This window comes from Orbicella faveolata, unplaced genomic scaffold (assembly GCF_042242905.1).
Source record: "Orbicella faveolata isolate gen_17 unplaced genomic scaffold, um_ofav_v1 contig_25, whole genome shotgun sequence".
NCBI lineage: Eukaryota > Metazoa > Cnidaria > Anthozoa > Scleractinia > Merulinidae > Orbicella > Orbicella faveolata.
This window is the reverse complement of record NW_028301553.1, coordinates 29,891,803-29,907,391: the sequence shown is the minus strand read 5'-3', so window position 1 is coordinate 29,907,391 and position 15,589 is coordinate 29,891,803. Positions and strand designations below refer to the sequence as shown.

Here is a 15,589-nt window from a genome sequence, read left to right as displayed (position 1 = left end):
ATTCTCGCAACTACCTGAAACGAAATGGCAGGAAATAGGGTGAAAAGTCTTTTAATCTGAACGTTTTGATTTTCAAAAGACCTTTCATAACACATGTATGTTTTCGGCACTCTCAGCTGTCTTTTTGTTCGGCCGGGCTTTCATTGGCTTTCGTTTGCTTTGTGCTTGTGTGGCTGTTTATTCTTTTGTCGTTCATTCGGTGTTAGGAAGTCAAATATAATAAGTAAACCACATAAGCAACGGCAACAAGTACAATGACTGTGTCCGCGTATGTTATAATTCCTTGTTCATTTCTTTGCTGTTCCTTAGCTCCTCACAAAAGAACAACGTGAAAGGCCCCATTTGATCTGGGTATTAGTTCAAGAGAACGTGAACTATTTCTTTTGGAAATTTTACGCTGTTTTACATATTCTGTTTTGGGTTTCTCTGCCAGTGATAGACAGACTGAATGAATCTAAATTCTTGCGAGATTCGTAGGTTGGATATAAATTCGTTCTTTAATCGGCGTTGTCTTCGGCGTAGTGGTAGTTGTTCCTTAAACTCCCTTTTGTTGTTTGGGCGGCGAGTGTCTGTCTGCACTTTCAACCATCTGTTTGTTCGGTTGCGTTGTGTTCAGGCGTTCGTTTATTCTGAAAACAATTGGCTGCTCATTTCTCTGACGTTCATTTAGTTTTAATGTCTTTGCAGGGGACATTTCCCTTTTATTTCATCTTCTATTAAAGTTTCGACACGTATTAAAACATAGCAAAAGCCGTTTAGCTCTTAGAACATAATAGGGCCGCTATTAGAGCACGCAATCAGATCCTCACAGCGTTGGAGATTTTCTTTCGCTTTTAAACGAAACGAAACATGAACAAATCATCCACGAAAACATTCACGCATCGCACGAGCAACAATCGCGGAAGAACTGGGTACCATGTCTAAAAATAACTTAAGAGAGATTACCTTGGAGGAAAGGCCTCGGGGAATTCGCTCTCTTACCTTGATCTTCTCTTGCTTTAGTATAAAACTAACATACGCTAGAAACGGTTCGCTTGATTCTCATGACGAGTGCAGGAATCCCTCGAGGAACGTTGTGCTTTTCACAGTAACACAAGTTTTGGCAGGTGTTCTCGATCGAAAAATATTTCTCACTCAGTAAACAATACGAAGCCTGGACAAATGTAGGTGGATAGGTCTAGTAAGCGCTACAGAGGTCACAGTTTGAATGCACAAGTTCAATCATGCTGGGCGTAAGCACGAGAGAAACAAAAGTGATCGTGGGTGTGTGTGTGTGTGGCGCTTACGAGACCTACATTCATTCAAAAAACTGTGGCGACTCGAATTCTAGAATTTGTACTTCAGGGCACACAACAGTTTGGGAGCTAAGGAAAACGCGGTAGAAAACAGCTGATCGAACTTTCAGTGCTAACAAGCACTGGCGAAAATGAAAAAAAAAAAAAAAAAAAAGAAAAAAAAGAAAAAAATACGCATAATGAAGAATGGGTTGCATAATTCCCTGGGGTCACGGAGAAACGTAACACCCAAAAGTGAAGAAAGTTCTAGTCGCTACAGAGATGCACTGTTTTTATGTCTAATGCGTGCAAGTAAGTCTTGGCAACCGACCTGTAATAAAACTTTTCTTTTTTTTTAACTAACTGCTGTCAGCAGTTTAAACATTAGGGCAGCCCTCAGAAAACACAAGGCATCAGATCAATTTTAGGTCTTCTAAACTTCTGCAAATAAAACATGTTATACGCCTTGGAGTCGTTGTTATCACAGCTGACACGGTTTTTTCAGACAACTTATCTGGTTTTCTCCGAAGGCCAATTAGTTGACAGTTTCCAAACGTTAGTTCGAAAATAGTTATTTCATGTAGTTAGTACGTAGTGATACCTTACTGCTACACCGTTAAGTAAAATGTAATGGCTAAAAACAATAAATAATATAAAAGCACTTTTGTGCATATCTGCCTGACGTTTCATCATAATTAATGTGACAATAAGCGTTTTCGTGAAAGGCCAGGGAGAACAAATTTTGCGAGAGGGCACAACGACTAGGACAGCTGCAAGGGATGGGCGCTAAATTTTGAAAAGACACCAGTAATATGCAATACCGTGTGGTGACTAGTAGAAAAAAAATTGTGAATGATATTATCGTTTAGAAGAAATATAAGCAATGTGTAACATTAAAAGCATTTTCAAAGTAAACTAGAAATAGAGAGCCGTCACTGTAATCATTATAAAAAGAGTTAATCTCGTCTAAGTAATGTTATATTCAAAAGTGGGAGGGGGATGGAAAAAAAGTACTGTAATGTAAGCGGTGTAATCTTGTAACTATCTTGTTTGTAACTAGTTTGCATTGTAAGTAGTTTTGTCTGTAAGTGTGGAAGTAAACAAAATTTTTTAAACATTGAAGAGACACGTTCTAATGCCGTTTGACGCATTTTCGAACCCTTAAGAGTTACAATTTGATGTCATTTTTAGGTTACTGAATATGGCAAACCGGGGACACGTTTTATTTAGGTCTTTGGGTCCGAAATCTGAGGAACAAATTAAGACGGATTCAGCTCAAAGTTCGAGCAAAGAGTGCAAAAATTATTTACTAAAAATCTACTCATAGCGCGGTAACGTTTGGATTGAAAACAACTCACTTTAGTTCATTTCTATAAGTGACCCCGCGATGAAATTGTCCAGCATTCTCGAGAAAGTTAATGTCCGACCTCGTAAGAATCCTTAAAGCGTGTGTTATTGTGTTTTTAACTAACGCGAAACGTTTGTTTTAAGTGAAATATGGAGATTCAAGTTCAATTTTCTCTCATGGGGTCAGCTTGAGATAAGTTCTTCTTAAGTGTATTAAAAATATTAAATTAACTGCTCGAATATTCTACGTAAATCATCTTAAATAAGCAAAAAAAAAAAAATTCGCTTTGACTTGTTTCTTTCAAAAGGTGATTCAGACGCATGCATTAACAGGTCGTAAAAACTTCTACAATCCTTTTAATTCAAACTTCTTGGTATGGTGTGATAGCCAGCTGAAGAAACTTTGATTTAAGACAGGGGTTTAGGTATCTGCAGTTAAAACCGGACGCGCTACATCGCTTGGACGCGAGACACCTCTACAGGTATACAGAAACCTTCACTCGTTTGCCTAAAATTTTACTACAATGTGACAGTAACCGTTTTCTTTTAATGTTCGGGAGGACAAGTTTTGTGAGGGGGCACAAAGACTAGAACAGCTGCCTGGTGTGTGAGAAATTTTGGAAAGATACGCTCCAAAGTCCTGTCCAAACGAGAAACGCTTGGCGACCAAACACGATCCAATATTGTTTCGTGACCAAACATGTTGCTGTTGTACTGAGTAGCATAACGATAACAAACATGTTTAATCACCGTCCAGATGTACAAAATGTTTCAGAATGTTTAGGGGGCAAATACATCCTGATTTGCCCCCCACCCTCCCCAGAGCATCTCATAATAGCTATTTAAAACAATAGAATGTAAATTAGGGCTGCTGTGTTTCCGAAAAGGTCCATCGTGAACTAAGCTGCTCCAATAACACTTTTTTTCAATTGACAGCTGTCATTTTCATGTTCAATAATTACAAAAGTTTAGCGGCTCTTAGAACACACAAGGTTTCAGATCAATTTTGGGTCTTTTAAACTTCTGCAAATAAAACATATTACATTCCTTGCTAGACGATTCGTTGTTATTCCTGATCAAGTTTTTTCAAGCAACTCATTGCCTTGGTGATTATCTTCGAAGATCGATTTCTTAACAGTTTACCGAGTGATATTTTTAAAGCATTATATTCTAATCACCCTGAAACGATGATAAGGTGTTTGTAACTAATCTTAATAAACACAAACACAGCATCAGGAGCGAGCATCTCGTTTATTGATGCAGGATACAGCGAGCCTCATCAGCATCATTAAGAAAATACATCAGTGAATAAACAGGAAAATTAAAAACCAAAGTTGAAAGAGTTGCCTTCTTGTGGCTCTTGCATAACTTACAAAATCTTAAACAGCATGCTAGTCCCCTAGGGATTTGTAGCTGCTAGCAAATCTAAAATACTTCTACAGTTAACACGAATCATACATTATGACCATACTTCAGTGTAATTAGCAAAACATTACAAAATGTATTTATTTCGACACGAAATTGTGTAAAGAAATTATCCTGTTTTCCTGAAATGGCACTGTAATTTGGCAACATCCTTGAACGTTTTATTTTTTGTCGTTTTTGAAAGTCACGTGTCGTCCTTTTGGGACTCGAATTTGATTTGGTGGTTATTTCCGAAGACCAATTTCTTGAAAGTTTCCAATTTATTTCATAAAAAAGCCGTTAAGTGGTTATTAAAGGTGACCAGTTGCGAGACCTTATTTGCTTCATATGAGTAAATGTGTAATCGCTTAAAACAATGAACGAGTGTGTCCAATTTTATTGAGAAATCAAGGCAGTAGGTAATACAGCTCAAATCACTGATTTCGCTCAAACTTAGGCCAAATGTTGCGTTCGGTGAGGGAGTGATTGTGGCAAAACAGTAGGTCAAAATATTTTATTCCCTTCGAGTTATGGGGACCCCTGCAAAAATGGCCATTAGCCTTTAATTGATGGCAAATATCTGCAACGGCCAACAGCAAATAGATATTCTACCAAGCCGAACCATTATTCTACCAAAGCCATAAAATGATTGGAGACATCTAAATTTTTTTGTTCTGGCCATTTTTCGGTCTTAACCCAACTCTAAATCACCAAGAAATAACTACCTTAGCATTTTCTATCGATTACGAGTAAAAATTGCTTTCAAATCTTTTTGGAGTTATATTTTGTGGCACAGAATCGCGTCTAAGTGACATGTATGTAGTATTTATTTTTCCTTCCATTGAATTTTAAACCTGAAAGCGTAAGTTGAGGGAGCTTCTGAGTTGAATTTCCTGCTGCCCAATTTATATCTCGATATCGTGATAATGCCACAAAATATATAGCTCCGAAAATATTTGAAAGAAGTGCGTAAAGAGGTTCTTTTTACCGAATTTTTACTTTTAATCGATAGGAAAATTTTCAACTGGTTATTTCTTAGTGATTTAGAGTTGGGTGAAGACAGAAAAATGGCTTTGGCGTTTCAGTGGATGTTCATGAAATAGTGATAAATCGTAAAGTACTATGTAAACAGTACGCCAGCGCAGAACAAATATCGAAGTCCCCTAACATTTTATGACTTTTTTGAGAACTCTAGTGATTGCTCTCACTATCTATGCTAGAAGAATGTGTATTTGCAGTTACCTGTTAAACATATGCATAAATTAGTGTCAAATGACCATTTTTGCAGTGGGTCCTTATAACCTGAAGGGAGTAAGATATTTGACCTACTTTTTTGCCGTAATTACTCACTCGCCAAACCCAACATTTGTGTCAAATTTGATCAAAATTGGTGATTTGAGCTAAATTACCTATTGCCTGGTTCTACCTGGTTTGCTCATGGACTCACTCTTAAGCTCTTAGTTTCGATACCACCAATTTGTACCTATCCATTAACGTGTTTGCTTGAAATTCCCTATAACGTGACAAAAGCTGTTTTTGTTATTTGTTAAGTTGTATTTAATTGTCACATTTTGTTCTTTTGGAGCTCAGGTTTAATCAAGAACATTTCTGAACTGCAAAGGTAATTCCCCTAGTAGCAGATGACAAACTTGCCAGGTCAACCCGACTTCGTCTTTTGTTCGCAACTGTAATGTTTGAACGTAATTTTCGCGCACATTAGCCTGAAACATGGCATTTGGAATGCAAGAATGGTTGTTTTTCTTTACTCTCTTTCTGAATGGTCTTGCTTTTCTCAAGGTCTCTAAAACAAGGATAAATTCGCTGGACGAAAATTTTTCGTCAAGCAAATATTAGGAAGGCTACCCTAGACAAGTGTAGCTGGACATGCGCAGTTTTTTAGGTTCTTCAAGTGTCAGGAAGTCATGGCAGATGTAGCTGGAGCTTCAATAATGTGCCTTTTCTTCAAACTAACAGCTGTCAATATGGCATGCAATTGTTTTAGTGTTAGGTCTTCTTTAAAAAGAGACAAAGCAAAAGACAAAATTCAGTTTCCACCGGGAACGACCCTGTTGAGAAGGTTTTGGTCTACCTCAGAAGAGAATTTGACGAGAAGACATTCAGTTAGAAGACCCTAAACAGTAAGTTTTCTTGTCACCAGATTTTACGTTGTTAGCAGCTAGGAGCTATCATGATATCTTCTTTCAATTCAATTCACCAGCGGCTCTAGGCAAACGAACCAATTTATTTTCTTTCAGTAAACTCCCTCCTTTAACCTCCGCTGAATACAACAAGTTCGCATGAAGTATTTTAAACTGAGAGCCCGACCAGATTCAAATTGCTTACTGCTAGCGTCAATATCTAGAAGTAACTTAAAAAATGATAGTATTTTTATGTTCTAAAGATTCCTTTCTTACTCTTTGGTTTATCAAGGTGTTGTTTAATACTCCGGCAGTGTTTTTGTTTCTAAAATGGTTTCTAAGGTGGAACAACAATTTTTACAATTTATTTTTGTAAATTTAATTGAAACCTATACGAGGCCATTCTGTGTGAATAAAATTGAGAAATTCCTATTTTATATCGGAGAATGATCCAGCAAACCTTAGAGTGGTTGTGAGAAAGTATAGCACAAGTCTAGGATGCCATGCCACGTCATGGATATGCCATTTCACCTTCAGTTGGTTTGCTCTTCTTTTGGAATTTTGAGTTCGTTTCGTTGTCCGTGACGCATGTGGGATTGGATGGGACAAGGACTCCCACCAGAAAACTAGTTGTAGGAGTTGAAGAAAAAGAGGGAAGGATTTAAGAACCATGACACCATTAGTTTACCATCACAATTTTGAGAGTACCCACCAACCAATCCATCTGTAGTTTTTTCTGGCTTTTAACTTTACCATTTCTCTCCCGTTTTCTGACTCTAGCCTTCACCAGTCTTTAATAGAGTTATCTACATAATTTTTTTTTCGCTTCATTTTTGCAGCTTTTTTCAGTTAGGAGTGAGAGTTCAGCGTTTGATTTCGAGAATCCCCAATGCATATCTTAGGATAGAGACTTCTGTTCGCAGATAGGAGCTATGACAAAATTGGTATAAAAGTACAGTTCTTAGTCATTTTTGTCTCAAAAATAAGTGTGAAAAAAATATTCGACGCACTAGTAATTGCTCGCCCGACAGCAACAACTAGCTTTATTTGCATGACCATAAATACACAGAGTGTTGCAAATGCTTTTGTAAACTAAAACTAAAACAGTAATGATTATCGTGAAGATTAATAAGGTTATGATATAGCACTCAAGTTACATCGGTTTGATTTGAAAATAGGATATGGCGTAGATCAAAGGAAGATGAAATGATTTTGCTAATTGAATACTAATATAATGACGTGTATGAGTCGTAAGTTTGACGATGGCTTGTATTGAAGATAACTGTTTAAAAGTCTGAACGATATGCTCTATTTTTCTTTAAAATTCATCCCTTAAAATAGAGTATTTATTGCAGAATTCTCCCAAAACAATTCGGTTATTCGCTCGATTTCCATGAGGCGGTAGTTGAATCAGCCTTCGTCCTCATCAACTATCGCCTCATAGAAATCTCGAGGTCATAATCTAATTTTTAATTATCATGATTTGCTGAAATATTCTTGACGCTTCGGAGTGGAGGGGGGAATTTAATAAAGCCCCCGCTTTAAATAGGGTCACCTGATAAATTGTCAACATAAGTGGGGGCCATAAATTTCAATTCCTCAAACAAAGCAAGTGGTATTAATATAATTATTAGTAGTAACATAACCATTTTTTTCTTTTTTTTTTTTTTACCTAGCATGTGAAGTAGCTTTGCCAAAGCGCTTCAGAGCGGCGCGGGAATTTAAATTAGCCTTGAAACGCATTCATATGACATTTTATTACTCATGATCAACTTAACGTAACGTAACTTCATATAACTTAGTCAGTTTTATATTCTTTTATCAAAGACAATGAGGCGTTTTGTTTTCTTCATGATAACTTGGGCGTTGGCGGCATCAGTCCCTCGTCACAATGAAGCTCAGGTAAGCATGTGACCTCCATTCCTCCGTACTTTGTTAGATTTTTAAGGACAAACTATTTTTTTTTTTTGAAATCGTTTTAAGTGTCCAGTGATGTTAAAATTTACTTCTTTCACAGGAAGGAAACCAAGAAAAAGACCCTGGTAAGTCAATTAATTAATCGTTGTTTCATTTTTTTTTTATTTTTAATCTTGTAAATTGCTACAATATTGTTACCGAAATTTATAAGCGTAATAAATTTCAGACTCGGATAGGAAAAATCTTGATCAAATTATACGCCCTGAATTCATTCCCATCGATGTAAAGGTAAAGTTCAAAACTACTCTACCAAAAGAGATGAACTCTAACATGTCGTCAGTTCCCAAGACTAGACTTTGGAGAAACTGAGAACCGCAATTATATAAATTAAATGCAATTTTCAGACGGCATTACTGCATTGTATTGGCGGCTAGTTGGGAGAAAATATCATTATTCTTGTATTGGGTGGAGTCGCGTTGCGACGGAGCCCAGCACGAGAATATATTTTCTCTTAACACCGCCAATATAATGCAGTAATATAATGCTGTCGCAAAATCGCATTTCGTTTTGCATCGCGGTTTAAAAAAAAGCAACGATGAATTTAACAAATTTATCTTTATTTAGACTCATAAACATTTCAATGCTTATAATTTGGGCAAAAACACGGGTGGAGATTATGAAAAAATTGGTCGTCCCGAGTGGCCAGCATTTCAAACTAAACACACCCCGAATGCAAATTAGTAAAAAGCCAAGCGCTTTGGCACGAAACTATAATCCTGCAAGAATCCAAACCGAGTATTTTTGGCTTTATAACATTTTGTCTTTTTTAAAAGCGATTAACCATGCAATTTAAGGGCGTTTCTGTTCCGCTTTCAACGTTTGCATATTCGAGCACTAATTTTGCAGGCAAGAAATTTAGTGCCTCTAACCCTCAGATCGATAGGAGGCCTTGCGCTTGTGGAAACATATTTTCAGAAACCACCTAAGAGCACACAAACAAACATACCAAGGCTATATTTCTTCACGCTTCAGAGGACGGCATTTGCACTTCGAATTTGCTAAAAAAAAAGTAAATTGTTAACATCATCCAGTTAATGCAAGTCTGAGTTCTGTCAGAAGTCTAACATTACTCTCAACTCAGCTTGCCGTGTAGATCATTTATTTTTTGACTAGGACAGTATGGCCATGAGTGGAGGGTCTAGATTTCAAAAGGAGAACTACAATCTTGGACAAAATAAATGGAACACCTGGACCACCCCTCCCCCCCCCATTTCAATGATGCCAAAATGGCGCATTTTTGCTCCTTCGCGCCTTCATCATTGCTTTGGGGGGGGGGGAAGGGGGTTAATTGTTCCTTTTTATTCTGTCCAAGATTGTAGCTAACACTTTGTTCCTTATCACCATTCAACTGGAGTTTTTGTAATAACTTACCATGGAAAAGATTGATAACTTGGGACGAGAGCGGGCGCGCACGGATCTGTGGGATGGTTTGAGGTGCAAAGCTAAAAACAAGATTGTTGCTCAAACCAAGAGACCATATCCCATAGATGAACAGGCGACGATCTCGCCCGTCGCTCTTTTGCAAATTAAAAATAATAATAATAAAAAACATGCAGCTGAATTTTGTTGTTTGTAGTATTTCATGCGCTTAGCACACCTGGCTAATTTACAGGCTGCAACTTAAACTGAAAGAAACAGATATAACTGGCGGGAGGCAGAGGAGCTGGCTAGAAAAAATAAGGTTTATATATCTATATATGTATGTAAGCAGAGGAGTTGAACCAGGGTCAACCGGTCTAACTGCTATTAGTTTAAACGTTGCTGGGGGAACGCGCGTGCGGCTGCCAAGTCAAAAAGTAACTTTTCTATGGTAGCTTAGTTTTAGCCTCTTTATACTAGGGTTGGCTTATATGCTATCGGCTATGTTGTTGCAATTGTAGCGTCCCTGCTGTTTGTATTTGTTAATTACATTTTTTGTGTGGAGTCAAATGACTAAATAAAGTCATGATCATCAAAAAAATTGTTAATCAAAATTTATCTTTTCTCCTCCCCGGCTTGGACATACCCAAAGAAGATTTTGAAAGTTCAGGGGACTTTGCCATAAAGAGTTTCCAGTTTCTTGAGGAAAGTGAGTAGATTATTAAGCAATAGATTTATTAGAAAACGAATGTTATCTTATCTTTCTCTCTTTAAGTTTCGCTGCGATTTCTTCAACTCTCCCTAAACTACTTAAATTCTCGACTGTCTTTAATCGAATTAAGTCTTTTTTTTCAGTAAGACCCTGGAATATTAAGAACATGGAAAAGCTAGCGCCTTCTTTGATATATTGTTTTTAATATCACTGTAATAAAAGGAGACCCAGGTTCAGAGAAAGGCAACAGCAGATTATAAATTCGCAAACAAAAACTTTTTCCATCTTTTTATTTTGAGAAGCCCAATGGACGCCCGTTGGCTTCGACTTTTTTGTATGCGGTTTTTCGTATGACTCAATATAAGTGATTTACCTTTGTTTTGATTTTGCTATAAGGAAGTTGCAAGACGGGTCGAAAACTATAAAACCAGTTTCTCTATCAATGAGATAATAAAAGTAATATCCGCTTCGGAGCCCCCTTTTCCCCTACCTGAATGAATTAGGAATTTGGTTGCTAAATAAAAATAGGGTCACTAACCTTTCAGCCAAAAGAGAATTTTTGATAGAGTTCGTAAATTGGCTGGGACTCATGGTAGTTGTATTAATCATTTTTCCCTGAAAATTCTTTTTGATCAATGCACCAGCCAGAATTCACTGTAGGCGCGTATCATAGTAGGAACTGGGAGCTGGGAACTCGATTCCTATGGAATAAATTCATTTTTGTCAATTTCATATCTTTTTTTCCATAGACCTGCTGGAAGAAACCCTCAACTGTGAATACGGTAAACCAAGTTGTGAATGCGCTGCAGATGCAGATGTTTGCAGATTTAACCTTGAAATTGACGAAATTCGAACCTTCACCAGCTATCAAAAGTTATCGCTGGATGAACCTACAGGAATTGCTATGCGAGGAGCCCTGGGAGTCATCTACTATTTCGGTGAAGATGGGACACCTACTCCACTGCAGACTAATAGGGAATGTTCGAGTCTGTCCAACGTTAACTGCACCAATCCCCAGTTTGTAGATGGCAAAACGTACCGTTTGGCGATAGCTGTCAATGGACAGATTCCGGGACCTACCTTGATAGTTCACGAAGGGCAAGAGGTTGAAATTCATGTTCACAACAATCTTACCTCCGAGGGTATTTCAATACACTGGCATGGGATGCACCAGAAAGGAACACCTTGGATGGATGGTGTAGGGCACGTCACTCAATGTCCGATAGGACCTCAATCGAGCTTTTCATACAGGTATATTGCTAGTCCTTCAGGAACGTTTTGGTACCATTCTCACAGTGGCGCACAAAGAACAGATGGCTTCTATGGTGCACTAATAGTTAAAGAAACACCTGAAAGAATGGATAAAATCCAAATTGAACTCGAAGCGCATGGTGTCGATGATGAATTTGAAGACCTTCCAGATCAGCACACGTTATCGTTTCTAGACTGGCAACAGGAGGCATCTTTGGACCTGTTCTCACAGATCCACGCTGGCTTGGGCTTTTATCCAGACAAACCGCTTGGTGAGGTGCCTACTGCTGAAGATGATGCGTATACTATCACACGTGGTTTTGAAGGAGCAGGGGTTGGGCCATTCCCGTACTTTTCTGGAATTATAAATGGGAAAGGCAGGCATGCTGATGTTCCATATATCAAAACAAGACTGAGTATATTTACTGTTGAAGAGGGAAAGACATATCGCTTTCGGCTGGTTGGAGCCCAAGGAGATTTTGCTTACAGATTCTCCATTGATGGCCATAAACTTACCGTTGTGGGTACTGACGGCTATTGGCTTGAGCCTGTAAAAGACGTCGATTACATCATCATTCATACAGGAGAAAGGTATGACTTTCTACTTAGTGCAACCAATACAGATGGATTGAGTGACTACTGGATGCGTGCCGAGACTCTGGAGGTTAATACACGTGGGTCTCGACCACCCTACCAGTCATTAGGAAATGTGGCAGAGGCTGTTTTGCACTACAAGCAGCCGGAAGACTCGGATGATCCGGATGTTAATGTACCGTCATCAAAATATGAAGAGATCAAAGAAAACTCTCCTCCCATAGAGTGCACCGAAGCCAACCCATGCAAAGCAGTGAACTGCCCGTTTCTGGACTTTCATTCATCATATAGCATCACCTGTGTTAATGTCCAGGACCTACGCTTACTTGAGCCAACTCCACCTGATGAGCTTCCAAATGCAAACCCTAAAGACCCTGAGGAGTGTCCAGGTTGCAGACATTTCATCAACTTCAATTTTGAGGGTGAATCTTCAACTAGTTCACTGAACGGGCGCAATTTCATCTTTCCTTCCTTTCCTCCCCAAACCCAATATTATGAGTTTGAAAGAAAGGACACAAAGTGTGACCTTACGGCTGACTGTAATCCATATACAACCGCGTGCACATGTGTTCATGTCATAGACATTCCACATGACGAAACTGTTCAAATGGTGTTTTCATCAATTGGTCTAGTCGGCAGCGCCCATCCAATTCATCTCCATGGCCACACATTCCATGTTGTTCATGTTGGATATCCAGAATATGACAACACGACTGGTTTTGTTGGAAACCACAACAGTGATATCTACTGCGATGATGTCGACTGTACTACAGAAGGCTGCGTTCCAGGGAGATGTACCAGACCAAGTTGGGCAGAACCAATGGAATTTTATATTGATGAGAAAACGGTCAGAAAGGACACAGTTATGGTTCCTGCTGGTGGGTACGTGGTCATCAATTTAATATCTGATAATCCTGGTTGGTGGTTGCTCCACTGCCACATTGAAATACATCAGCTCCAGGGAATGGCAATGATTGTCAATGAGATTTCTGATAAGCCGCTTCGACCACCCATAGGGATGAACAAGTGTGGAGACTTTGAGATAAGTCTCAAAAGATTTCGCTCGTACACCTCGAGGGTGAAGTATTAACTAAAAAAGAGAAGGTATTACTATTTTTAGCAGCTTTTGGAATCCAGCAAAACTATTAACTAGAAAACATCCCGTGAGAAAGCTGTCCGGTACTTTTATTTAACAATTAGATTATGGGTTAGGGATTTCTATATGGTGATTGTACAGTCCAGTGAGCAAATCAAACCTCTAACCAAATTCATGTAGCCGTGCTAGAGGGTCACAATTCGTTTTGGTTCTACTTTTGCTTGGATGGCAAAGTGGTGCGAGGTTTTTGGCACCAATCGCTAAACGTAGTAATGCAAAACTAAGACAAATGGGAATTATTTTCGACACGCAAGTGAAAACCGCTCTAAACGGTAAAACCACAATCCTAAACATACTAACGAAGCAGTAGGTTTCTATTCGATTTAGATTAAGCATTTTAGACTACACCTAGTTATTCCAGTTACTCAGTAAGTATAGTATTTTGATAAGAATGGTTAAAACGATCTGTAATTTTTGGTCATTAAGTTCATTGTCACTTGGTCGTTGAGTCTATAACCTTGTGTATGGACATTTGCTGTAGTGTTCTCGATTAAAAGGCATTGCAATACATACTACATACTCATTCTTATCAAAATACTACAAAGTAATATCCACGGAGGTTTTTAACTTCAAACATTTTAGGTTTAAATTGGCGCGCCTTTGGAGTTATTTTAACTCTTACAGAACTCCCAAACTGGACAAAAATAAAGCAAATACCCTGAAAGTTCAAAATAACTCTTCCTTATGGATAATTTTCAACCCTAAAATTCAATTAAAAAAGCTTTGGTTAATTTAGCTCCTTAACAGAATGGCGTTTACTCACAGGCGATTCCGAAAATCATTGGAAACGTATACCATTGTTCAGATCCCAAAAAGGGATTTCTTTGGGAAAAATATATATATTTTCGCGGCTAGACTTTGGATAAATCACTTTGGATTTTAAATTAATTTGGATTTTACTCAAATCTGGGAAGAAATGGGAAATTATTTTCCCGTTCTGTGAAAATGTTGGGCAAAAAGCAAGACCGTTTAATTTTGTCCTTCAAACAATTCAAAATTGTTACTTTGGGAAAATATTGGGAAATGTTTAAACTTTATTCCAATCTTCACAAATTTATTTGTGATTGGGAAATGATTTTCTGACACTGGGAAATTATTGGTAACCTAATTTGGAAAATTATGGGTTTAGGGAAGGAAATTTGGGAGTTATTGTTTTGGGAAAAACGTTGGGAATTCTTAAACAAGTTCCGCTTTTTCTCAAATTTATGAGTATGGGACGTTGTTTCCTAGCACTGGGAAAATTGGTAAGCCCACATTTTGATAATTTATTAGATTTTTTTCCAAATCTTGGAAAGGGAAGGGGCATTTTCCCGTATCATGTACAACTGTGGTTAAAATTAGGAAATGTAACTGTGACAAGACAATAATCACAATTTTTTGAGCAATTATAGTACAGTTTAATTTTGTGGTCAGTTACCGCACTGTGTCACACAGAAACATTTCGCCTGTCCTCCGCCAAATGACACAGGCCAGTATAGAAGACATAATAACCAGTACATTTAGTAGACATGAGAGTATTATTGTATGTGTTATTAGAATGGAATTTACATCAACAAATACAGGTGGGATAAAAACGACATGTGTGGTACGTGTTTATTTCCAATTATATTTCTCAAACTCATTAATGATTCATCAAGTTTAAACTTTAGAAGATCTGAAATTGATCTTATACCTTGCGTGTTTTAAGAGCCGTTCTAAATAAATGTTTAACTGTTGACAGCAGTTAATTGAAAACATTTTACTGAAGCTCAGTCTACAATTGCCAAGACTTTGAAAGCATTGGACTTGAAAACAGCGCATGCCCAGCTACATTTGTCTAGCGTAGGATTCGTAACATTTACCGATCGACCAAAATTCTTCGATCGAGAACAACTGAAAATCTGTGCCCGCGAGGAAATTTTAAGAACGGAAGACCAGCCAGAAGAGTTCCAATCTAAGAAAAGAACGCTTATTGACTACGGACTAACAACGACTAATTCCGAAAGTCAATGTGAAGGCTAAAGTTAGAAACAAAATAGGGAAAAAGACGACGAAGTAGAGTGTGATGGCACATCAATGACCTGGCAGGGCGTCTTAGACTTATGCTAAAATTTTTCGCAACCACTTGAAAAGGCCGATGGAATATTCACGGATATACTCTCGGTATTTCTCGTGTATTTCTCAATGTGATTCACACAGAATAACCTCGTAGGTTTTAATCAAGTTTAAAAATATAATGTAAAAATGATTTCCCTTCTTTAGTACGAAACTCTTTCCCTAAGAAAACGTCTCAAAGACAACCAACACTGCCGGAGCGTTTTCAACTAGACTTGCCACAAGTCGACCTTTTCTTAATCCTTGACTTACTTATCTCCCTCGAGCGAAGAGAGAGGGTAAT

The 15,589-nt window shown here is 38.0% G+C and overlaps 1 protein-coding gene across 3 annotated transcripts; it reads left to right on the top strand.

Moving 5' to 3' along the window:
- The first annotated feature begins 6,076 nt into the window (after positions 1–6,076).
- Positions 6,077–14,789, top strand: LOC110059291 (uncharacterized). 3 transcript variants are annotated; one of them, XM_020765992.2, is made up of 5 exons: positions 6,077–6,163; positions 7,991–8,065; positions 8,181–8,205; positions 10,152–10,208; positions 10,961–14,789. In XM_020765992.2, the coding sequence occupies exons 2-5, from the start codon at positions 7,994–7,996 to the stop codon at positions 13,144–13,146; spliced, it is 2,340 nt and encodes a 779-aa protein (XP_020621651.1). In that variant the 5' UTR covers positions 6,077–6,163; positions 7,991–7,993; the 3' UTR covers positions 13,147–14,789. The 3 variants fall into 3 exon arrangements, with proteins under 3 accessions (XP_020621651.1, XP_089150247.1, XP_020621652.1); XM_089294121.1 differs by lacking the exon at positions 6,077–6,163 and having other exon boundaries at positions 7,755–8,065; positions 10,155–10,208; XM_020765993.2 differs by lacking the exon at positions 6,077–6,163 and having other exon boundaries at positions 7,755–8,065.
- Positions 14,790–15,589: the final 800 nt, after the last annotated feature.